The sequence below is a fragment of the Colobus angolensis genome, unplaced genomic scaffold (assembly GCF_000951035.1).
Source record: "Colobus angolensis palliatus isolate OR3802 unplaced genomic scaffold, Cang.pa_1.0 Scaffold24, whole genome shotgun sequence".
In the NCBI taxonomy this organism is placed as follows: domain Eukaryota; kingdom Metazoa; phylum Chordata; class Mammalia; order Primates; family Cercopithecidae; genus Colobus; species Colobus angolensis.
The window spans coordinates 721,562-745,347 of NW_012115599.1; the positions used below are offsets into that span (position 1 = coordinate 721,562).

At 44.1% G+C, this 23,786-nt stretch overlaps 1 protein-coding gene across 1 annotated transcript in view; it reads left to right on the forward strand.

The window, feature by feature from the left end:
- SFXN5 (sideroflexin 5) overlaps positions 1-23,786 on the forward strand; it is a 130,706-nt gene that overhangs the window by 49,079 nt on the left and 57,841 nt on the right. Inside the window, exons 4-7 of the mRNA XM_011945175.1 lie at positions 901-927; positions 1,541-1,595; positions 4,163-4,188; positions 22,827-22,880. Of these exons, the coding sequence (XP_011800565.1) occupies positions 901-927; positions 1,541-1,595; positions 4,163-4,188; positions 22,827-22,880 (162 nt within the window). The remainder of the gene's footprint in view (positions 1-900; positions 928-1,540; positions 1,596-4,162; positions 4,189-22,826; positions 22,881-23,786) is intronic.

The following is a 23,786-nucleotide window of genomic DNA, read 5'->3' on the forward strand; positions in this document are numbered from 1 at the left end:
AAAAAAAAAAAAAAAAAAGGCCTAATTTATCACATTATAACATCTGTAAAATGAAATGAGTCTTTTAATTGATGGGGGTCTTGGTATTACGGTCACAGTTTTCTTTCGTATGTGGCACATAATAGTGTATCTTAGGATCAGTGGTGTCTTAGATTCGATGCAATACAGTATTTAGGTCATTTGAGGGGTTTGACAAATTATTCTGTTTCTCCAACCTGTCTCTTTGCTGGAAAGAGACAGCCTCATCAGCATTTGAAAGGAACTTTTTTCTCCCTACAGCCTTCTTATAATAACAACAGGTATAATAATGTCAGCAACAGTAAGCACTTATAAGCACATGCTATTGTGCTGACACTGCTCCAAGAGCTTCCCATTCACCTCTTAAATGACTCTGTGTTAGAGGCATGGCTATTAGGCCCATTCCACAGATGAGGAAACTGAGGCTCAAAGGTAGAAGTGGCACAGCAGGGAATCTAGGCTATCTCTGAAAAAATTATATTACGCTGCCACTAGTGATTCTGGGAGACAATTGAAGTATCTTCATTTAAATCAGAGGTTTCTACCTGCTTATGACTTAGAGTCAGCTAGGGAGCTTTAGGAAAATGCTGAAAAAAATTATCCAAGGAATTCTAAAGTGCAGACAGAGTCGAGAACCCCTGGCTTCATTGATCCTTGTTAGGTCCCCTAGCTCTGCCATTCTGGGACCTCTCTGGCCCTTACTCTCTGATACCACCCCCAGGATAGGATGGCTGCCCAGCCTGGGCTGGCAAGGACAGCCCGAGCTGCATGCTTTCAGAGCTGGATCCCTGGGTTAGAAAACATGGGTTGGAAACCTTAAACCAATATATGCTTTTGATTTTTGTTCTTTCTTTTCTTTTCCTTTCTCTCTCTTTCTTCCAGCTCTGGAGTGCACAGAAAATCAAGCAGGTAATCCAGTTTTGAATTCTCTATTTCCTTCTCCATGCTGTCCTGGACTCCACCCTGCCCTGTCCCAGGGATCTAGTGGAAGCTCCTCCTCCCATGGCTTTTCCAGGCTCTCACATTTGCCCTTGACTTCCTCACTCCTTCCTTCTGCCCTGGCACCCGATGGCCAGAGTCTCTGAAGCCTGGAGCTCAGGCCAGGCTGGCCTTTGCCTGGGTTCTCTGAGCTCCTGCGAGAGACAGGGCTCTGTCCACAAAATCCTTATTATGTGCCTACCATGTGCCAGGCATGGGGGTAGAGGGCCTGCAAGGTAGACATGATCCCATTCCCCATGGACTTTTGCTGTCCACTGCATTCAGCTTTTAGGGTAAGTTAGGAGAAGGGGTACTATCTGTTTATGGCCCATGGTTTGGTATTCTCTTGCCTCGAGTGGTGGAAAGGCCTAACTGGCCACAAGGCAACTTACAGCCACTGGTGTCTGAATCTTCCCAGGGAAGTTGTCCTCTTGCCTTCTTCCTCCCCTAATGCCTCTGCTTGTCTCCCTCCTCCCTTCCCCTTCCCTGTTCTCCCTCCCTGCACCCCTGTCCCCACCCCATTCTCTGTTCCTGCTTTTTCCAGGCTATTCTACACCCGGACACCAATGAGAAGATCTTCATGCCCTTTAGAATGTCAGGTAAGCTCCTGGGGCCCTTCTGGTTCTGGTCAGCCTGGGGTGCTTACTCCAGTCACAGCTCCAGGAGCGTCCAGATGTTTTGGCCTAAGGAGGGGACAGAGCCTGTCACAATTGTGGCCATATTTGCACCTATACATTCACCTCAGCTCACCTGTACAAGATGGGGGCCAGGCCTCAGAATCCTCTATGGAGCTTGCCTGGCTTTTCTGCCTGAGCAGTTGAGGTGGAGCTGGGCCTTCCACAGGCAAATCTGGTAGCCCCCCGCACCGCCCACTCCACATCACTCAACACTCACTAGGACAGCCTCAGTGATGCCTCCTCTAAGCAAGCCCTGTCTTCTACAAGTCATTCCCCCTCTCTTACCAGTGTGTAGCCTGCTGTTTCCTTCCAAGTCCTGCTCCCTGCCCTGCCCCTTTTAGGCAGTCAGTCTCCAGCTTAATTCTCTATTCTCTGGTCCTGCAATTAGCCCTCCTTTCAGAATGGATGCACTGTTATTGCACTGCTGTGCACATACAGAAGGTGGGATTCCTGTTCTGTGGAGACCAGGGGGCAGAGGGGAATATAAGATCCCTGCCCCAGGAAGTCCCAGTGGTCACTGAAGGGGTAGCTGTGTCTATGTGGGCTTTAGGGGTTAGAAAGCACTAGCAGGTACACGAGCTAGGCTGGCATGCTTATCCCCCTAACAGTTCTGAGACTCTGCAGAGTCAAACTCACGAATGTGCTGACGCCTCCTTGTTGCCATTTCTCCGTGCAATGGGGTGCACCCACCTTGAGTTATGAGGGTAGGGTGGGAGGGCACTGCTCCTGTTGCTTTGGGAAGGCCTCAGAGGGCTGGAGAAAGGCGGTCTAAGTCAAATGGGTCAGTCAGGGTCCCCACCCCCGGAGAGCCTGACCTCATTGGGAGCAAGAAAATAAACAACCAGGGAGTAGGTGGACATGTGATGTCATTGTGTAAACTGGGGCGTTGAGTGCCCTGTGACCCCCTTGCTTTGCCATGAAAAACTTCAAGGCTCTGAGCATTTTTTTTTCTTTTTATTTCAGACAGAGTCTCACTCTGTTGCCCAAGCTGGAGTGCAGTGGCGTGATCTCTCCTCATTGCAACCTCCACCTCCCAGATTCAAGTGATTCTCCTGCCTCAGCCTCCCAAGTAGCTGGGACTGCAGGCACACACTACCATGCCTGGCTAATTTTTGTATTTTTTAGTAGAGATGGGCTTTCACCATGTTGGCCAGGGTGGTCTTGAACTCCTGACCTCAAGTGATGCGCCTGCTTTGGCCTCCCAAAGTGCTGGGAAGGGCTCTGAGCGTCTTACAGTTGTGGTTGTAGATGTTCCCCAGTCCCTGCACCTGGCACAGCAGGCTCTCACCCTGAGCCTGGCTTCTCTTGTAATTCTTGACCTTTTTGAGTCATGCATTCCTCTGAGGCCCCGATCAAACTCTGGTTCTCTTCCCCAGAGAGAAGTGGGTAGGAGAGCCATGGCTCATGTGCATGTGCGATTATGCGCACTCAGGAGCAAAGCTTCACTTTAGAGGCAAGTCAATAAGCCCGATCCTGCTGTCCAGCCACTGCTCACCGGCTGCCATGGTTAGAAGTTGGGGACAAGAGGCTGTCCACAGTTGGGGCTGTGGAGGGAGCCTCGCCCGAGGGCTGAGAGCAGCGAGGAGGCTGTACCCAGGGCCTGGCTGCGCTTCACCCCAGCTCCCTACTGCGCCACTGGGGATGCCACAGATTTAAGAAGTTCTGGCACTTAGAGGTGCATGGCTTAGGTGGGGAGGGAATTTTTTTTTTTTTTTTTTTTTTTGAGACGGAGTCTTGCTCTGTCACCCAGGCTGGAGTGCAGTGGCCGGATCTCAACTCACTGCAAGCTCTGCCTCCCGGGTTTACGCCATTCTCCTGCCTCAGCCTCCCGAGTAGCTGGGACCACAGACGCCCGCCACCTCGCCCGGCTAGTTTTTTGTATTTTTTAGTAGAGACGGGGTTTCACCGTGTTAGCCGGGATGGTCTCGATCTCCCGACCTCGTGATCCGCCCATCTCGGCCTCCCAAAGTGCTAGGATTACAGGCTTGAGCCACCGCGCCCGGCCAAGGGAATTTTCTTTCCAGAAATGGTCATGATGCTGGCCAGGGAAGTAAGGGCCTGTGTTAGAAAGACAAGCCGAGGGAAGAAGGAAGACATTCTGGGGTCCTTGGAGGATGTTCAGCCTCATGTAGTGAGCGTGGGCAGGGTGTGTCGTGCCTCGCAGGAAATCGTAGGAGGATCACCAAGTGTGAAGCAGTGATGCCCCAGGCCATGGGCAGCCCTGCCTGCAGGAACAGGCCTCTGGGTTCCAGGAGAGAGTGAAAGCTGCCTGGTCAAAGGGGAGCAGAGAAGAGGAGGCTGGGGACACAACCCTGGCAAGGGCTGAATGGGGAAAGGGTCTATGAGATTGGAGATGCCTCCCACCTAACTGACCTGAACCCCTTCACTAAGGCCACTGATGGCCTAAGACCTAAGCCCGGAGGCTCCTGGGTATCTCAGGTGAGATGTGGGTGGATTATCAGGCCTGCCTCTTTTCTTCTCGTTCACAGGTTACATTCCTTTTGGGACGCCAATTGTAAGTGTTATCTTCAAAAGATTTCTTTTTCTAAAAAATAATTTTAAATGTCTGACTTTATGTTATTGCTCACAGATAATTGAGTTGTTGATTTAGGATAAATCAATTCCTGGAGAGAGATCACCAAATAAAATGATATGTATTTCTTACCGCATCTCTTGACGCCGATTGGCAAACCTCTTTTCATAAAAAGCCTGATGACTTAAATCCAGCGTGGAGTCGAAAATTGCCTTCTTCCCTGCACGTTTTCTGTCCCCACTGTTGTCATTAGCACCTGCTAGTCATAGGGAAGTTTTCTCAAAGAACTTGGGAAGTAGGAGTGGAAGCATGCCTTCTGAAAAATCAAAGTTTAAAATTAATTCAGAAAGAATTTTCAGCATTCTTTTTGCTTAGTTTTAGAATCAGGATTATGTTTACTCTTTATTTTTATTGGAATAAAACATACAGAAAGGTTCATTCATCATAAATGTACAGCTTGGTAAATTTTCAAAAAGCAAGCATATCCAGGGCTGGGCGCAGTGGTTCACGCCTGTAATCCCAGCACTTTGGGAGGCTGAGGCAGGTGGATCACGAGGTCAGGAGATCAAGACCATCCTGGCTAACATGGTAAAACTCCGTCTCTACTAAAAATACAAAAAATTAGCTGGGCATGGTGGTGGGTGCCTATAGTCCCAGCTATTCGGGAGGCTGAGGCAGGAGAATGGCGTGAACCTGGGAGGCAGAGTTTGTAGTGAGCCGAGATGGTGCCACTGCACTCCAGCCTGGGCGACAGAGCGAGACTCCATCTCAAAAAAAAAAGCAGGCATATTCAGTAAACATCACTTAGGTAAGGAACAGTCTGACACCCTCCCAACTGAGCTACTTCGGCCAGCTCACTTAAAGATTCAGAGCATCATCAGCATCTCAGAAACCTCACATGTGTCCTTCCCAATCACCACCCCCACAGGAAATCACTTTTCTGACTTTTATATTTTAGTTTTGCTTGCTATTGAACTTTATTTAAATGGAATCATCAGCATGTGCTTTTTTGTGTGTGGCTTCTTTTACTCCACATTGTGAGATTTGCTCATATTGTCTGTAACATTCGTTCTTTTCTCGTTGCTGTATAATATTCCATTGTCATAAATTTTCAGAATTTCTTTATTCATACTACTGTTGGTGAACATTTGGGTTTTTCTAGTTTTGGGTTTACAACAAATAGTGCTGTTTTGAACATGCTTGTACAAGTCTTTTAGTGGATATATGCCCTCATTCCTCTTGGATACAGACCTGGGAAGCTAAAAGCAGGTAACAACTATAATAAATGCAATGTGTGATCCGAGAATGGATCCTGGGTTGGAGCAGGTGGTGTGTAAACTGTATTTCAGTTTCTTATAAAGCTAAAGATGCACTTACAATATGACCAAATAACCCTACTTTTAGGTATTTATCCAAGATAAATGAATGTGTTTATTTACACAAAGATCTGTGTGGGAATGTTTGTAGTAGCATTTTTCACATTAGTCTAAAACTGGAAGCAGACAAGAATGACCAACAGATGTTAAGACTATTGGGGAAAAACTAATTGAGAACAGAATATTTGCATAGTCTCAAATTTTCCTGTAGATATCATAGATATTATTCCTTCCATGTTAATTAGTTGGCATCCTCTTGAGTTTCCCTTCTGCCTCTTCCTTTAATGTTTTCTTAAAACTATCAGTATTTAGATACTGTTAATACAGTCTTTGTGTTTTTTTTTTTGTTAATTCAGGGGTAAAAATTTACTCCTGTCATTATTTATTTTGATATGCAAATTGGGCCACTTTTGACCCAACCTTAAAGCAGTTTCTCTATTTGACATGCCCCCTTAGTCTTTGAGAGCTTCAGTACTCTCTGACACAACAGGATATTCTAGGTTCATCTTTTCTTTTCTCTTTCTCTTTTTCTCTTCTTTTCCTTTCTCCTTTCCTTTTTCCTTTCCTTCATTTCTGTCTTCATTCCTTCCTTTTTCTTTCTTTTTTCTTTTATTTTGTCTCACTCTATCACCCAGACTGGAGTGCAGTGGCAGGATCCTGGCTCACTGGAGCCTCAAACTCCTGGGCTCAAGTGATCCTCTTGCCTCAGCCTCCCAAGTAGCTAGGACAACAGGCATGTGCCACGATGCCCAGCTAACTTCTCAAAAATTTTCTTGTAGAGATGGAGTCTCATTATGTTGCCCAGGCTTGTCTTGAACTCCTGACTGAAAGCAGTCTTCCCACCTCAGCCTCCTAAAGTGCTGAGATTATAGTAGATTTGTCTGTACAGTACTTTCTTCGCCCCCATCCTAGAATAATTGATTTCTCCGAGGAGCCCTATTTCCTTTTAGAAGGAAATGATACTTAGAAACCAAGATCTTGATTTTGGGTGTACTCATTGTTACTGGAGTGTCATTGCTTCTTGGTATTCTTAGAGGACAGAGCTAGGAGATATAACTTTTAAAAATTCATGAGTTTATACTGATACCTGTAATTCCCATCAAACATCTCAGTGTTCATTTGTTCTCCCATTTCGTATTTGAATCTCCCTTCTCCTAATGAGATTCCAACAGTATATTTACTCACTTGCAAAATCTTATACATACAAATAAGAGTTTTCAGAATTGCTACATCAATACCACTCTCAAAATACTACTAACTAAAGCCCAAGATTTCTTTGAAGTTCTTTTTGTCCTTAGAAAGTATCCTATTGAGAGTACACAGTCAGAGTACCATGTTCAAAAGTTTCTTGAATTTTTTTCTTATGTGTTTATGTTATCTACTTGATGTACAGTTATAGGTTTAACTGATTTCTGTCGGCATTCCATTTTAGTTGTTTCTCCATTCTTATTATTTTTTGATATTTAGGAGATAGGAATAGTATAAAAGTCTAAGCTATTTAAAAAGATATACTCATAAAAGTTCCACTCCTCTTCCTATCCCTGCTACCTCCTTCTCACCTATCCTCTGTAGGTAAACAACTTCTCCTTCTTACTTTTTTTGTGTGAGAATAAACAGATACAAATATCTGCTTTTCCTCTTTTTTCTTATATAAAATGTAGTATACTATATACAGATGTGTCTAACTTATGATGGTTCAACTTACAATTATTTGACTTTATGATATGTGACAGCAGTATACATTCACTGAAAACAATACTTGCAATTTTGAATTTTGATCCTTTCCTAGGCTAGAGATATGTGATTGATACTTTAACCATGCTGGGCAGTGCAGTTCCCAGTCAGCCATGTGATCACAGGAGTAAACAACCCATACTACAGTGTACTCTGTTGCCAGTGTTTTTTTGAATTTTGCATTCTGTGTTCCACATCCCATCACGTCAACAAAATGCCCATTTTCAACTTATGGTATGTTCAGTTTATGATGGGTGTATCAGGCGTAACCACATCATAAGTTGAGAAGTATCTGTACACCCTTTTGCACAATGGTTTTTTTGGCTCGATATATCTGGGTTTTGTGGGTTTGTTTGCTTGTTTGTTTTAGACAGAGTCTCATTCCGTCTGTCGCCCAGGCTGGAGCACAGTGGCATGATCTCTGCTCACTGCAGCCTCTGACACCAGGTTGAAGCGATTCTCCTGCCTCAGCCTTCTGAATCGCTGGGATTACAGGTGTGTGCCTCCACGCCTGGCTAATTTTTGTATTTTTAGTAGAGATGGGGTTTCGCCATGTTGGCCAGGCTAGTCTTGAACTCCTGACCTCAAGTGATCCGCTCACCTCAGCCTCCCAAAGTGTTGGGATTACAGGCATGAGCCACTGCCCCAGCTCTTCCACTTGATATATCTTGAAAATCACTGTATATCGATTTATAGAGATCTTCCTCATTATTACGTTTTTACAGCTGTATAGTATTCTACTAAGTGGAAGTACCATGATTTATTTAGATAATTTCTTACATTAGATTATTTGTAATACTTTGCCATCATGAATAATGCCAAAATGATAATCTTGTGATACTGTTGGAATATATCTTGAGGGTAAATTCCTAGGTTCTATGGAAGGACTAATTACATAGACATTTCTAGAAAGATTGATCAAGACGAAAGAAAGAAGATACAAATAAACAGCATTAGCTATAAGTACAATAATTATAGATGCAGTAGCAGAATAAAAGATCTGAATGCATTGAACAACTCAAGGCAATACATTTAAAGACTTAGAAGAAATGAATACATTTCTGGGAAAATACATAGCTTACCAAAACTGCCTAGAAAGACGAAATATAAAGTCTTTTTTTTTTTTTTTTTCCTTTTTTGGAGACAAGATATCACTCCGTCTCCCAGGCTGGAGTGCAGTAATGCGATCATGGCCCACTGCAGCCTCAAATTCCTGGACTCAAGTGATCCCTCCTGCCTCAGCCTCCCAAAGCGTTGGGATTACAGGCATGAGCTGTCACACCTGGCCTTAAAATCTGAATATACCTATAAATAACAGGAAATTTAATTTGCAGTTTAAAATATTTGTACCGCAGAACAAACAAACCAAAAATTATCACTGGGCTCTGATCTTCCAGGTGACTGTATCCAAAGGAATAGCTGAACTCAAATAAAGCTTTCAAAAGAGAAAAAAGTGCCAGGCTTAGTATCTCAGCACTTTGAGAGACCAAGGCAGGGGAATCACTTGAGCCCAGGAGTTTGAGACCAGCCTGGGCAACATAGCAAGACCTCGTCTCCATTGAAAAAAACGAAAAAGAGAGAGGAAAAAAAGGAAATCTTCCCAGTTTATTTAATGAGGCACTTTGAGACCAATACCGAAGTAAATATAAGACGGAAAAAGTATAAGCCAATATCACTTATGAAATTGCATGTAAAAATTACAAAATAAAATAATAGCAAACTGAATCCAACAATGCATCAAAGTACATCATAACGAAATGCTTTTTACCAAATATAACATTAGAGAATATATTAATATTAGTTCGTCACACTAAGAAACTGAAGAAGAAACATGATTTTCCCAGTAGATACAGAAAAAATATTTGATAAAATAAAACATAACTCAATTTACAGTAATAATTATTATGATAAAAACAGAACAGATTAGGTCTAGAAGGAACTTTCTTGATAGTGTCTATAAAATTTATTTAAACCAACCATAGCAGGCACCTGTCTTAAAGATGAAACAAAGGTAAATTCTTGATGTGTTGGACAGGGTAAGAATGCCTGATAATGTTGCTTCTATCTAACATTTTCCTGGAAGACTAGCAAGTGCAGTAAGACATGAAAAAATAAACAGTGGTATTAGAGTTGGAAAGAAAGAAAGAAAAACATTTATGAGAATAGACGAACTATTGGAACTATTTTAAAAGATTTCTGGATGTAAGACAAGTATACAAAAAAATCTGTATGCCTGTAAACCTAAAACAAACATCTAGAATATGATTTTTGTAAAAGATGTCATTTACAATAGTATTTTAGACAATAAGGGATATAAAAATAAATTCAAGAAGCAATATTCAAGACCTTTATAGAGAAACCTATACAACTTTATTGAAGGACATTGGAGATCTAAATAAGTGGAGAGCTGTATCATTTTGTTTTCTTCAAATTAAAATCTATATTCAACGTAATTTCAGTCATAATCTCAGCAGGATTTGTTATGGAACTTGACAGGTTCCTATGAAAAGTTACATGAATACAAGCTAAGGGCAAGAATGAGGTGGTGGGAGAGGACTCACCCTACCAAATATTATAAGACAACTTGGTTTTGATACAGTGATAAGCAAATATGTCAATGGAACAGAACGGAGAACCTGGAGACATGCCCATATGGAAACTTAAGATTTGACTAAGGTGGCATTACAAATCAGTGGAGAAAAAGAACAAACCATCTGATAGTATTATATGGTGCTGAGACAGCTGGCTACCTATGTGGAAAAGAAAGAAAGTCAGATCTCTACATCACCTTATACACAAAAGGACATTTAAATATGAAAAGAAAATATTTGCAGCAATGTTTATGATAGCAAAAAATTGGAAACTGCTGAAATTCCATCAACAAGAAAATGAATCAGTCATGGCTTAGTCACGCAGTGGAATACTTAACACAAGAAAGAAAACAATGAGCAAGGGCGACATTTATGAATATGGATAAATTTCAAAAACAATGTTGAATGAAAAAATAGTAGCAGAGTAGTAATGCTCTCTGTCATTTATATAATGTTAAAAGATATGCAAAGCAATATTATATATAGTTTATGAGTACATTTTTAATGCATCCTTAAAAACATTCATGGGAACAATTAGCACCGGCTTCGTGATACTGTTTACCTCTGGGGAGAGAAAGCAATGAAATTTAGCAGGAGAACAGGGGGTGCTTCGTTTGCATTTATAGTGTTTCGTCTCTTAAAAACAGCTTCACAAAAAAATTGACGAAATAAGATTGGACATATATGGATGCTCGTTATCCTCTAGACTTTTCTGTATCCTTGAAATATTTCATTTTATACATATATTTAAAAATATATAAATATATCAAGAGAGGTATTATTCACACCTCTATTTTTGTGTTGTTGTCCTGAAACTACTACATTGTTCTGAAATATTCTGAGAAAGGTTTATAAATTTCCCACCATAATTGTGTGTATGTGCAAGTGTGTGTTTCATCTCTTTGCATTTCTTGCAGTTGTTTTCTAGATTTCGATGCAATGGTGTTTGGTGTGTTCAGACAGTTTTGTCTTCTTGATACCATCTCTGTCTCTGAAACACACACACACACGAAATATCCCTTTTCATTGATTATTCTTGCCTTGAATTTTACTTCTCTTAATAGTTTTTATTCCCGTTTTGCTTAATTGACTTGCATTATGTATCATTGCCTATACCTTTATGTCAGAGTCATTTAATTTCTGTGCCATTTTGTGTTACACACCTCTTTTGGACAAAATATAGCTGAATTCTACTTTTGCTGCATAAAAAGGCTACTTACATTTAACCCAGTTTGAGAAACACTGCCTTTAATTTTAATGAGAAATGGAACCCTTTTGTATTTATTCTGCCACTGATCATTATGACTGCATAGCCCAGCTGTCAAATGGGTTTTGTTGTTTCTGTTAGCTTTTTATTAAGCTTTGTTTTTGTTTCCACTTCTTTTCCTGATTTATAGTAGAGAAAAGGTCCTTTAGTTTCTTTAGTTTAGAAGGGGAACATCCTAATTTTCTCTACTTACCATTCATCTGTAATATTTTATAGTACAGAGAGGTTACATTATATATACTTTATAATCAAGAGTCAAATAATAAGTATGACTTCCCTAACGCTACCCACATAGGAAGAGACTTGTAGCATGTAATTTCACTCTACTCTCTACTTGATCATTTTATCTCCCTCCACACACCTGCCAAGTTTTTGGAAATCATCTGGAATGTCATCAGATTTATAAAGCCTTTCTTAACACCTGTATTATACTTCACAATTATTTAGGCTGTGTGTGTGTGTGTGTGTGTGTGTGTGTGTTGTTTGGCTAGAATACCTTTTTGAACAATATTCAGAATACAGGGGCAATATGCCTTTCTGAATCTTTGCATATCTGGAGATCTTTTTTTCCCTTTCATACATGAACAATAGTTGGCCTGATTTTCTTTTCCTTTCTAGGTAAACTTCCCCCTTCCCCTGGAATCGTTTGGTATTTTTTTCTCTTTATCTTTGGAGTTCAGAAATATCTCCCAGGATTTAAAAAAAAATCTTCTCTGTATATTTTATAAAATTATACAAGTAATACATGAATATGTTCTTTGGGATTCAAAAATACCACCAAGAATGTTTTATAAAGAATATTTTTAAAGTTATACAAGTAATACATGAATGTTCTCTCGGCTCGGAATTTAAACAATGCAAACAAAAGTAAGAGGTCCTTGTGATGCTCCTCAACCCCAAATTGCTGCCCAGAGTAACCCCGGTAAGAAGTTTGGTGTGTGCCTCTAGGCTTTTTCTAGATATCTGCATACATTTAAGTCATTTAAAAATTTTTTTTGTTTTGTGGATTTTTCCATTAAAAATATAACAATATACATATATATCTATGGTTAGCTTATGACACTTAGCAGTTTGCCCCCATAACGATTGGCTTCATTTATTTATTTGTTTGTTTTCTCTGCTGAATGGCACTGTCTCCTCCAGTGTGATGGGTTGAGGTTATTTCTGATTATTTGCTGTTAGAAATGATTGTGCTGTGAAAAATCTTTGTAAAGCCATTTTTGCACAAGGATAAGGGTTTCTAAAGGGCACTTCCAGAAAGTGAATTTGCTGCTTAAAAAGCTATGCATATTTACATCTTTAACAGATACGGCTGAATTTCCCTTCAAAAAGACTATATTTCCCCATGCTTTCGTAACACTAGCATTCATTCATCTTTTTGACGTTTTTGCCAGGCTGATGGGGGAAGGGGTAGGTTCTCATTATGCTTTTAATTTTTATTTCCATAAACACCGAAAAGATGTTGGTGCTTTTAAATTTATTTATTGGCGATTTGTATTCCCTCTTCTCTGAATTACCTGTTCACACTCTTTGTCCATTCTTCCATGGGCCATATTTTTCTAGTTGATTTGTAAGAGCTCTTTATATATTTTGGACATTAATCCTTTGGGTTATATATATGGCAAGTCTCTTCTCCAGCTGTTTATCCCTTATTCTCTGGTGTCTTTGTTATAGAAAAGTTTTAAATATTGATGTCTTTAAATATAATGATCTATCTTTTGATTGATTTTGAGTCTTTTTCCACTCCTCACCTCCATCTGCTCTATTAAAATAACTGAGGCCAGGAGTGGTGGCTCACACGTGTAATCCCAGTACTTTGGGAGGCCAAGGTGGGAGGATTGCTTGAGCCCAGGAGTCTGAGACCCATCGGGGCAACATAGGGAGATCTCATCTCTACAAAAAAGTTAAAAAAATTAGCCAGGCATTGTGGTGTGTGCCTGTGGTCCCAGTTACGCGGGAGGCTGAGATGGGAGGATTACTTGAGCTGAGGAGTTTGAGGCTCCAGTGAGTTTTGATTGTGCCACTGCACTTCAGCCAGGGGTGGCGGAGTGAGACCCTGTCTCAAAATAAATACATAAATTAAATAAAGATAAAATAACTAGATTTGTGAAAGCTATGTCTTGGAATCAGCTCTTGGATGTATTTATCAATTCTATATTCTAAGTATTCATTTATGCTTTTGTTTTTATAATATCCTTTTTTCCCTCTTTTCTTTGTTTGTGGTTGGTTTTCTTACTTTTTGCCTTGAATGCTTAGTTTATTTATTTTCCTTCTAATGAAAGTGTTTAGTGCTGTGAATTTGCCTCTGAATATATCTAAAACATGGCTATATCTGATATGTTTTCATATATAGTGATCTTATGTTGTTATTTTCTAAATAAGCTTGAAATTATAATTTCAAATCCTCTTTAGTCAATTAGAAGAACACATTTTAAATTCTAAGTGGTTGGGTTTTAAAAAATGTGTTCTTTTGTTATGTTCTAGCTTGTCTTATTTTCAGAGAGAGTGACCTCTACAGTTTTGCCAGTTGGGATTTATTGTGGTTTTCTTTGTAGCATGGTATCAGAATATGCCACTTAGGATCAGGGTCATCTGCATGTAACAAAGTCCAAAATAACAGTGGCTTAAACAAAATAGTTTATTTCTCTCTCATGTCAAAGAGGTTTGGAGATAGGAAGGACCCCCACAGTATCATCAGGAACCCAGTCTTCCATTTTTCTACACCACCATTTTCAGTACTGGCTTCTATTGTAAAAAGTCGCCCCATAGCCCGAGATGGCTGCTGCAGTTCCAGCCATCACATTCACGTTGCAGAGAGGAGAAAGAAAAGAAGAATAGTAGGTTGTATCTCCCAACTGAAATACATTTATCTTTAAGATACGGCCTCTCTTTAAGGAGCCTTTTTGGAATTTCCATGCAACAGTTCTGCTTACATTTCATTTAGAATTTAGCTGGGTATATAGTTGATCCCCAATTATATAAGGATTCTATTAGTAAGAAGGAAGGGAAGAATGGTGATAGGTAGGCAAGCAAAAATGCCATAATAACTTCTATAAATACTCCATCAACACTTTAAAAGATATACAATTTAGTGGTATCATCTCTTTGTTAAACTGGGTAAGTGGATATTTGAAATGGCAAAAGTTGAATGTGGGGCTCATTTTTCGCTGAGAAGCCAAATGGAGTGTTACACAATTACCAGCTGCCATCAAGTGGGAAGAACTGGCTAACCCAGTAGATGCCAGCACTGTCTTCGATTCACAATGGGTTACTGAGGCTCACCCCATACATTTCCACTCTTGCCTTACCCTACCCAAGACCAGCCCATCATTGCATGGTCACTATGGCCCTGTAGGCAGGTGGGGGACTTAGATGCTGATCCACTCGCATGCCATTCAGGGGTTCATTGCTGAAGCAGATGCTGTGAATGTCCTATTAGGACCGATCCTCTCCCCGGCTGGAGCAAACATCCCTCTATGAATAAACGCATGTGGTGTGAGAAGAGGATGCCCTGGCCTCCAAGATCCTGTATGAATACGTGATGGAGGCAAAATGGGGAGCATGGCCTGGGATACCTCCCAGCAGCTCTACCAGGCAGCCAGAACCGAAATGACAATGCTCACCTATCCCCACTTCCTAGCCCCAAATATCTGTATCCTGGGGTTCAGAACAGTCAAGCCAGAGGCTGGGTCTCCAGACGAACCATTGGATTTGAAGAACCTGTGGCCTTCCACCTTGGCATTTTCACATGGACAAGCAACGTAGTCCGTCCCCATTCCTCCCCACCCCTGGGCCACTGCCTCGTCTTGTGTGGAAGGAGCATGCTGGCTGCTCCAGCGCTTTCTGCAGCCCCATCAGCTCCTCCAAGGCCCTGCTGTCGCCTGGTAGCACTGAACATTTAAGCAAATGCCTGGTCTGAAGGGGAGTGAAAGTTCCAGTCCACACCTTAGGAAAGCCCCTGGTCTGATGGAGTGGGTAAGAAAATATACGCATGCAGAAGCCACTAAAAATGCTTACCAAAATAGAAACGAGGGTGCCAGCGAATGTGCTAGGAACTGGGTCCCTGAGTGATGAAGGGAAGGGGCGAGTAAGGCTGGCAGGTGCCTCAACTGAGAAGCTTCTGGAAACCACAGTGAGGCTGCCTTCTGCCCAGGTGCACATCCCCGGCTTGACCCCGACACTGTTCCCACTTTGCCCGGGAGTCACCTCGCCCTACCCTGCTCGCCCCCCAGAGCTCAGGAGAAACGAGCTGGTTTTCTCCCAGAGGCTGGTGCCAGTTTAGTCAGCAGATTTCACAGATCCACTGGCAACCATGTAGTGTCTTATTTTAAGCTTAACATTTGAAGATGGGAACTTTTTCCCCCTTCGGTGTGTGGCAAAGAGATCCCAATTTATACATAAGCACCGCGGCTGTGCCGGTGCACTGAGGCTGTCCCTGAGGCTCTGCGGTTCATCGCTCCCTTTCTTCAGGTATCTTTCCAGAAAAAACCCACCAGCATGGTCGCTTCTTATCCACGGCCTCTCCCTTCCCAGGTTTCTCCTGAGCACAGCACTGCTGCTTCCGTGCACGTGGCCGGGGTGAGGCAGAGCCAGGCTTGGCCCTGGTGGTCTGTCCCTCGTCCTGCCTGCCCTCCCCATTGCCCCTCTGCTCCTGCGCCCTCTTCCCTTGTTTGCTGTGGAATGCCTCAGATGCCAGGGCCTGGGTTTCCCTCATGGGCTTGGGGCTCTCCCAGAGAGCATTCGTGCCTCCCTCACCCATGAGCTCCCCAAAGTGCTGCTCCCCTCCCCTCCCCTCCTCTCCTTTCCCCTCCCCTCCCCTCCCGTCCCTGTCATGTGGGACTCTCAAAACTCAGGGACCAAAAGCCTCATTTCCAGCCCAGGGTGCTAAGGAGGGCAGACCACGAACACCTAGTCATTGGATCTGGTGGCCTTAGGTTAAGTCTAAATCTGATTTCTGTCTTGAAATATTAAGAGCTTGGACTCTGTACTTTGCACTCCTTCATTTTAACGCACAGATGATCACATGGACTTAGAGACTCCAAGTATCAGAAGATGCTGGTGTTGGCCACTTCATCTCCAGGGGTGTGTCCCAGGGCCCTCCTGACATCTCCCAAACCTCCTCATCCCTCCTCTGCTTTTTTGCACATTTGAATCCCAATCCCAGTGTTCTCCCTGGCTTTCCTCCAGCATTACCAGACCCCAGCCATGTTGACCTAGCTCACCACACAGGAGGTGTCGCCCCAGTGAAGCTAGAATTGACCGGTCCGGGGTAAACATTCATATGACAGAGAGATTTTCTTTAACTGGCTGGCATACTTTAAGTAGCAACACCCCTTATACACTGAAGTGTAACTTTCAGATCATTGGCCACATAAATCAGAAGATGGAGACAAAGGAGAAGGAAACAACAGGACATCTGTTGGGTACTGGGGTACTGGGGCCCATGGTGGATCTGTCAGTAACAAAAGGGAGGGACATTTATGGAGTTGAGCGAATCTGTGGTGGAAAGGGATGAGATGTAAAGACACTTGCTCTACCTGGGAGGCTCCCGGGTATGTGGAGAGGCAGCGTCAGGGGGCCTCCTCTGAGCTAATGGAAGCTCTCGAGGTAGGCACACTTTTTGCTGCTGAGATGAATGGTACAGAGAAGGCATGCAGGGTGCCGGGGAGCGCGTGACAGACCTTACCTCACTGTGAGGGTCAGAGGAGACATCCTGGAGGAAGTGATGCTTAAACTAAAACCTGAAGGATGAGGAAGGAGGGATTAGCCAAGTAGAAACGGGGTGAAGGGTGAGAGGGACGATTATTTCCACCATTATCTTGGCGAACAGGACAGTTCTATACCCCGTAGTCTTCCCCTGGCTTCAGTTTTACCGCCCAATTGTTTTGACGCATACCTCATTTCCTCTCCAGATTTCCCACGCCTTTAAAAAAACCTTTCTCCTGTAGTTTGAGTCAGTTTTGTATGGGAGGTGGCCAAGGGGCGGGGGCTTGTTCAGTTCTGAGCCCTGATAGCATGGTACACAGAACTGTGGCAGTGGCCTTACCCCTCCTTGCCTTTATCTTCAGCTGTTCATGTCCCACTTCTGGCCAAGCAGATTGAGATATTTGGGGGTGCCTCTCTCCCAGATTGAGACCTCATCTCTCTGCAGCAGTTAGAATACTCTGAAGGAGGAGGCCCAAAGTGAAGATGTGATTTTTCTTGTAGCAAGTTACCATATGGGTGCCATTGGCCCCATTCCTTACTCTGTCTTGAGACTAGGCTGAAGCACAAACTGCCCCTCTTCCTGGGCCTGTCAGGGCATCCCTAGAGTTGGGCTGATGGCCCCTGGGTTGGGTGGGTTTGATAAGCAAGGCTGCTTAGGAACCAACATCCCTGGTGAAGACTTAATTCAAGGCATATATTCATAATGGTACAGAATTTTGGACTAGAAAGAACAGCATAGTCACTCTGCATATGTAGTAAGCCATGTATTAGCTAGCTATTGCTACCATAGTGTCATGTAGAAAACATCCACAACACTTCAGTGGCATCTGTGAGCATTCTTTCTTTTTTTTTTCTTTGAGATAATCTCGCTCTTTGGGCTCTGTCGCCCAGGCTGGAGTGCAGTGGTGCGATCTCAGCTCACTGCAACCTCCGCCTCCTGGGTTTAAGCAGTTCTTGTGCCTCAGCCTCCCAAGTAGCTGGGATTACAGTCACCTGCCACCACCCTCAGCTAGTTTTTGCATTTTTACTAGAGATGGGGTTTTGCCACGTTGGCCAGGCTGGTCTTGAACTCCTGACCTCAGGTGATCCGCCTGCCTTGGCCTCCCAAAGTGCTGGGATTACAGGTGTGAGCCACCGTGCCTGTAAGCATTCATTCTTAGGGATCTGCGATTGACTGGGGTTTGCCCGGTCTAGACAGAGCTTAACTGAGGCAGTTCTGGATCTCACTATGGTCAACTGAAGGTGACCTGACCTGGGATAGACTATGCCCTCCTGTCTCTCCTCCTCCTTGGACCAGGGATTTTTCAGGGATGTCTTCTTGTGGCAACCTTAGATGCTCAGGAGGGCAAGCAGGAAGGCATGAGGCCTCTGAGCCAGGGCTCAGCTGACACACTGCCACGTCCATCCTCCCATGTGCCGTCAGCCAGAGCAAGTTAGATGACCAAGTGGAGCCAAAAAGTGAGGAAATAAATTCCTTCTGTGATGAGGCCGTGGCGAGGGTATGGATAGAGGGAGTGGAAAATAATCTGGACCAAAGACTCAGTCTCCTACCCCAACCGCCCTGCAATTAGGACTTAATAAAAGGAGTCAGGAGTGCATTGTCCCAGTCCAGCAGAGATCTTTCCCTGGTCAATAATTATGTAATGATGAGCAGTGTTCTTCCAGCCTGGGGTGTGAGCCCAGCTTTGTGCTGAATGCCATGGGGGGCATCAGAGGAAGAGGGAAAAGCCCCAATTTTGCCTTCCGCAGCTCTGTTCTCTGAGGGATAAGACTTGTATTCCAAGACGGATGGAGATGAGATGATGTTCAGTGGTGTAATGCTGACTACGGAGCTCAGAGGAAGAAACCAGCAAAGTCCAGGAAAGAACTACATGGGAGGAGAGGCATGGCACTGACAACCAGCATCCAGGGAGCGCTTGCTGCAGGCTGCACGCTGAGCTGAATTTCCTCCATACCTTACTTCCTCTCATAACCATCCTGAGAGGTACTGGGATTGTCCTCCACTTAACAGCTGAAGAAACAGAGGCACAAAGAGCTCTAGTGACTTGCCTGTGGTCACATAGCTGGTAAATGCTGGCACCAGCATTTGACGACCAGAGCCTGAGCGTTAATCACTAGGTCCGTGGTAGGACACCCAAGAGGTAGGGGAACAGTAAAGATACAGACGGATGTGCAGACAGCACAGCTGCCAGGGGGCTGGAGCGGCAGAGGGGACTTCAGCCATGTTATGAACTATAAATGGGAGCAGAGATAGGATGTGTGATTTGGCCAAGGTCCTGCAGCGCGATAGGGTGGAGGCTGGGCTAGAAATCCTAGCTGTTGGCTCCTGTTTCCCTCTCCTTCCACTTTCCCTGGTACCAGCCACATTCTGGGCACTCTCCACCCGTCTGCGTGGCCACGCCTGAATCGGTTCCCTCTTGGAAGAGGTGCAATCCACTGGCATTGAAGCTGGGTGGACTGGCTCCCTCTCTATCCATCTCTTTCTTCCTTTCCCCTGCCATGTTCTGGAAAGGGCAGCGGGAGGGAATGTGGGCAGGTTGCACCAGAGATATACATCTGAGAGCTGAAGGGAACATTTATTTTTAATTTAGACTTAAAAAGAAAAAAGGAAGTTATAAAATATCTGCTCTTGCTCCTGGGATTGTGCAGATGGTGCTGCGTTTTGCCTAATAGGGAATGGGGCTGGCATCCTCGTGCTTTTGGTCCCTGCCTGACTGTGAGGACCTGGAGGGCAGGATCCCTGCTCCCCTGCCTTAGCCTCATATGGCCCCCTAAGGCTCTGTTTGGCTGGTGCAGCTCTGTGCTCCTGTCTTCTAAGCTCACCCTCTCCACACTCCCTTCTGGGCTCCCAGACCTCCTCTGCAGTCAGACCAGTCTCTCCGCTGTCTCGGCTGTCCCTGCTCCTGTGTCTGCACCCCCTCGGCTCACTCCTACCTCCGCCTTTGTTAGATAGCCGGGACACACTCACCCCTCCCTTCCTGAACTCCTCTTTGGATGTTAAAATTTATCAACTTTACACATATCCAAATACCTCATTAAACCATCTTGTCATTTTCAAGCCTAGGTGTTATAAAGGATGTTATCCTCCATTTTCTTGTCTGGTTTTTGTTTTTATTGTGGTTAAGGAGTGTGTGTGTGTGTATGTGTGTGTGGTGTGAGTGTGCACGTGCACGCATGTACTCATTCCTTTCCTCTGACTTTCTCCGTTAGGAGTAGCAAGGAACTTGGTACGTAGAAGCAGCTCCCCATAAATGGATGTGGAGTGCTGACTGGATCCCCCCTCTTTCTGTGCTCAGGCGGATGAGCTGGAGAAGGAGCACCCTAAAATCAGAGTCAGGGCCCCCAAGCCAGGAACCAGGAGACCTGATTCTCTAGCTTGCTATGAAACTATGGACAGATTACTGAATTTCTCTAAGCCTCAGTTGTCTTGTTTGCAAAATATCAAAAGTCATCTCTGCTTTGATCCCCAGGGTTAGTAGGAGGATTATGGTAAGTGAAATGCTTGGCAAAATCAATCAGTCAGTCCATCTCTTTAAGAAAGAGTGAGGAGACTTATAGCAGTCAGAGGTGCCAGCATGGACCCCAGACCCATGTTAGGGCAGGAGGTTGGGATGGGAAGTGGGGATTGTTTAACAAAGTAGAAAGCTCGCTGGTCACAGAGCCATGGGCAGTGTGTATGTGTGTGGTACATAGCCCAAATACTAGTTTAGTTTAGAGTTCTGGTTTGTTCTGGAAAAGACTTGATGTCACTTTTAAAAATGCTTGCCACTAAAGATAAAAGAAGTGAAGATGAAAATGAGACAAAGGGAAGGGAAGAGAAAATGAAGCCAGAAGTGAGGTTTGGGCACAGAATCCAGGCAGTGTGGATCTGTACACTTGGCAGATGTGGCTATGGAGAGCTGGCCTGAGTTTCTGGACGGTGCAAAGAGACTCAGTTAAATGGCCCAGGGTCTGCAAGGCGCATGCACACCAGTTACTCAGAGGCACAGCTTCTGACCCTGAGACTGGAAAATACTTCCCCCAAGAGGATTATAAAGGGAACCCTGTGGTGTCATGGGCCGTGTCCTGGACAGCAGTTGTCAGGTAAATGCAGTGAGTCCCATTGGGCTGTATCTTACGATGTTCCTGGTGGTCCAAGCACAGTTCAAGGGGGGTAAGTGGGGATTCAGAGGAGAAGACATGTAGTCCATAAGACACCGTGTTCAGTAGACTCCAGATCAGGGGATGACGTGCTGGGCTCCAAACAGTGAACAGCCTTATTAACTTCCTCTGGTGATAGGAGGCAGTCAGCCATGCATACGTGTACACATATGAGCACATGTACTCTTCACCCACCCCGTGTACTGTCCCCACCCCTGCTAGGCTCGGCTTCCTCCCTCTGGTTTGGCTTCTAACTGGGGGCCCCAACTAGGAGGAGGTCCTCAGTTTCCTGGGATACTCCTTGGCAGATGGGATCCCATTACAGACAAGACTGTCTCTGTTGACTTGACACCAACCACCCAGAATTTGGAAGTAGAATTTTACACTGAGGTCAACCCCTTCACTTTCATAGGTAAGAAAGTTAGAGCCCCAAAGGGGATCATCTTCTGCCGGCGATCACACGGGGATGGAGCTGAATGTAAGACCCAAGTTCCCCTGATTCTCACTCTAGTTCCCTAAGCTGCTACTGCAAAGAAAAAAAAATCAAGTTGGGATCTCATTCTGGGGGAAAAAATCTCATAATTCCTCATTGGAGCTATGGAATAGCTTTATATTATATAATTTTATTCAAACTGATGTGAGCCAATAAATATAGATTATATGTGTGTGTGTGTGTATGTGTGTGTGTGTGTGTGTGTGTGTGTGTTCGCTGTTTTAAAACATTTTAATGTTTAAAACATGATTTACTAATGCTGCTGGGGATGTCTAGAATTTGATTTACTGCATATTATTGAATGTTTATACTTGTTCCTTACAGAAATCCTTGCCAAAGAGCCATTTTATCTACAGGAATAATAAATAAGTCAATATGTGGATGGTTGTGCACATTTTTCCCATATGCAGTGGGACTTGGTAGATGTTACTTTGCACACAAACACTCAAAAGGTAAACTGGAGAGATGCACATGGATCCCTGAAGTCCAAGGCTTGGCCAGTGTCAAAATCAGACCATTCATCTTGACTTAAACCAAAAAAACGATCAGCAAGTCTAGGTCTTAGGTGATATTTGGGCTTTGGGAATAATGGATCCACGCCTGTGCTTCCATACGTAGCCATATGTGTGTATGTGTATATTTGTTCATCTCTTCATTCATTCCTTTACTCATTCAACAAATATTAGAAATCTGTGTTTCATTCAGTTGCTTAAACATGGTGTAGGTTTTTGCTTCATGGAAATTAACAGATAACAGATACAAATTCCCCCAACTTGTATTTACAAAGCACTTAAGGCCTTTGAAATGATTTTCGTTTAATCCTCCCAAAAATCCTACAGGAAGGCTAGGGTGAGAAGGAGTTAGGTAACCTGAGTGGAAACGAAGGTATTCCTTTTGTTTGCTTGTTTTTATTGCCCCCCTAATAGTAGAAATAATGAATGTCTATTGTTAAGAAGAATACAGAAATATTTAAGATTGTGCAAAAAAGTAACCTGCAACCCAACCTCCAGAGACATCCACTCTACAGGTTTTTTCATGCTTGGAGATAATGTGTGTATGCATGTGTTTGTGTATATGGTTATATATATAAGGTGATTTTTCTTTAAATAAGATTATGCTGTAATACAATTCTGCAACTTGGTTTTTTCCCATCGCACACCCTCTCCCTTAGTGAACCTCAGTTTGTGTGTACACGGCATACCACATCAGTTTGTGTAGATCCAGCTCACTCGTTTGTGGTAGTGTATTTTTTCTTTGCAAAAGCATACATGTTTCTTGTGCCTTTTTCAGCATTTCTTCTCTCTCGCTCATAGGTAGTCGGTCTTCTCTTGCCCAACCAGACACTGGCATCCACTGTCTTCTGGCAGGTAACAGTCTCCCAGCAAACAGGGCTCCTGAAGGAAGGGCCCACACAGGTGCTGGTTAAGAACTCCCTGCCCTGGTGTCTCCTGCCCCATCCAGACCCCGCATAGGGTCAGTCCACCTCGACACCACCCCTAGCCCAGAAGTCACTGAAGGAAAACCAGGACTTTGGCCCTGCTGAGGTCTCCAGCAGCCCAGCATGTCTCAATCCACATGTGTCACTCTAACCTTTGGACAGAGGTGATGAGGGCTGCGTGCCCCTGCCCGGAACATGCTGGCTTGTCAGTGGGGTGGCCCCCACTCTGCCCCTTGGCTGCTCATCCCAAGGCCAGTGACCCTGAGGCCCATATTCTTATTTTGATATCAGCCTCCCCCACATCTACTGAGGAAGGCTAATCCCCCCCTAACCTGAGGTGGTGAAGTGCATCACAGACCCTGGTCCCGGCTCTTGGAGACAGTCTGGGTTGTGATGCCATGAAAACAGTTGAGGGTATCTCTGTGTTTATGTGTGCAGAGAAAGAGGGGCAGGAAGGAAAACCTGTCTGTGTTCTAGGAGAAAATGTCAGTCTTCACTGAACAAAACTCCTGCTGGCCTCTGTGTCTGGGAACTGGAGGTGCAGGACACTGGACTGGGAGATTTTTGAAAGAAGTGCAGGGCTATCAGTCATTCTAGGCCAACTTTTGTCCAGCAAGTAATATAATAAAGATGGTGTGACAAAGGCAGTGGGGTCTGCAGGGGCAGTGAATGCCATCATTCCACGAGAGGTGACTGTCTCAGGATCAGCTGGGCTGCTGGGGTGTGCACGACCCCATTCAGGAACCAAGAGACTTCCCGAGAGGCAGGGCTCAGTGCTAACACCAGCACAGCCCTGGGCAAACCACGACCGTCAGTCATGCTAACCGGCAGCATG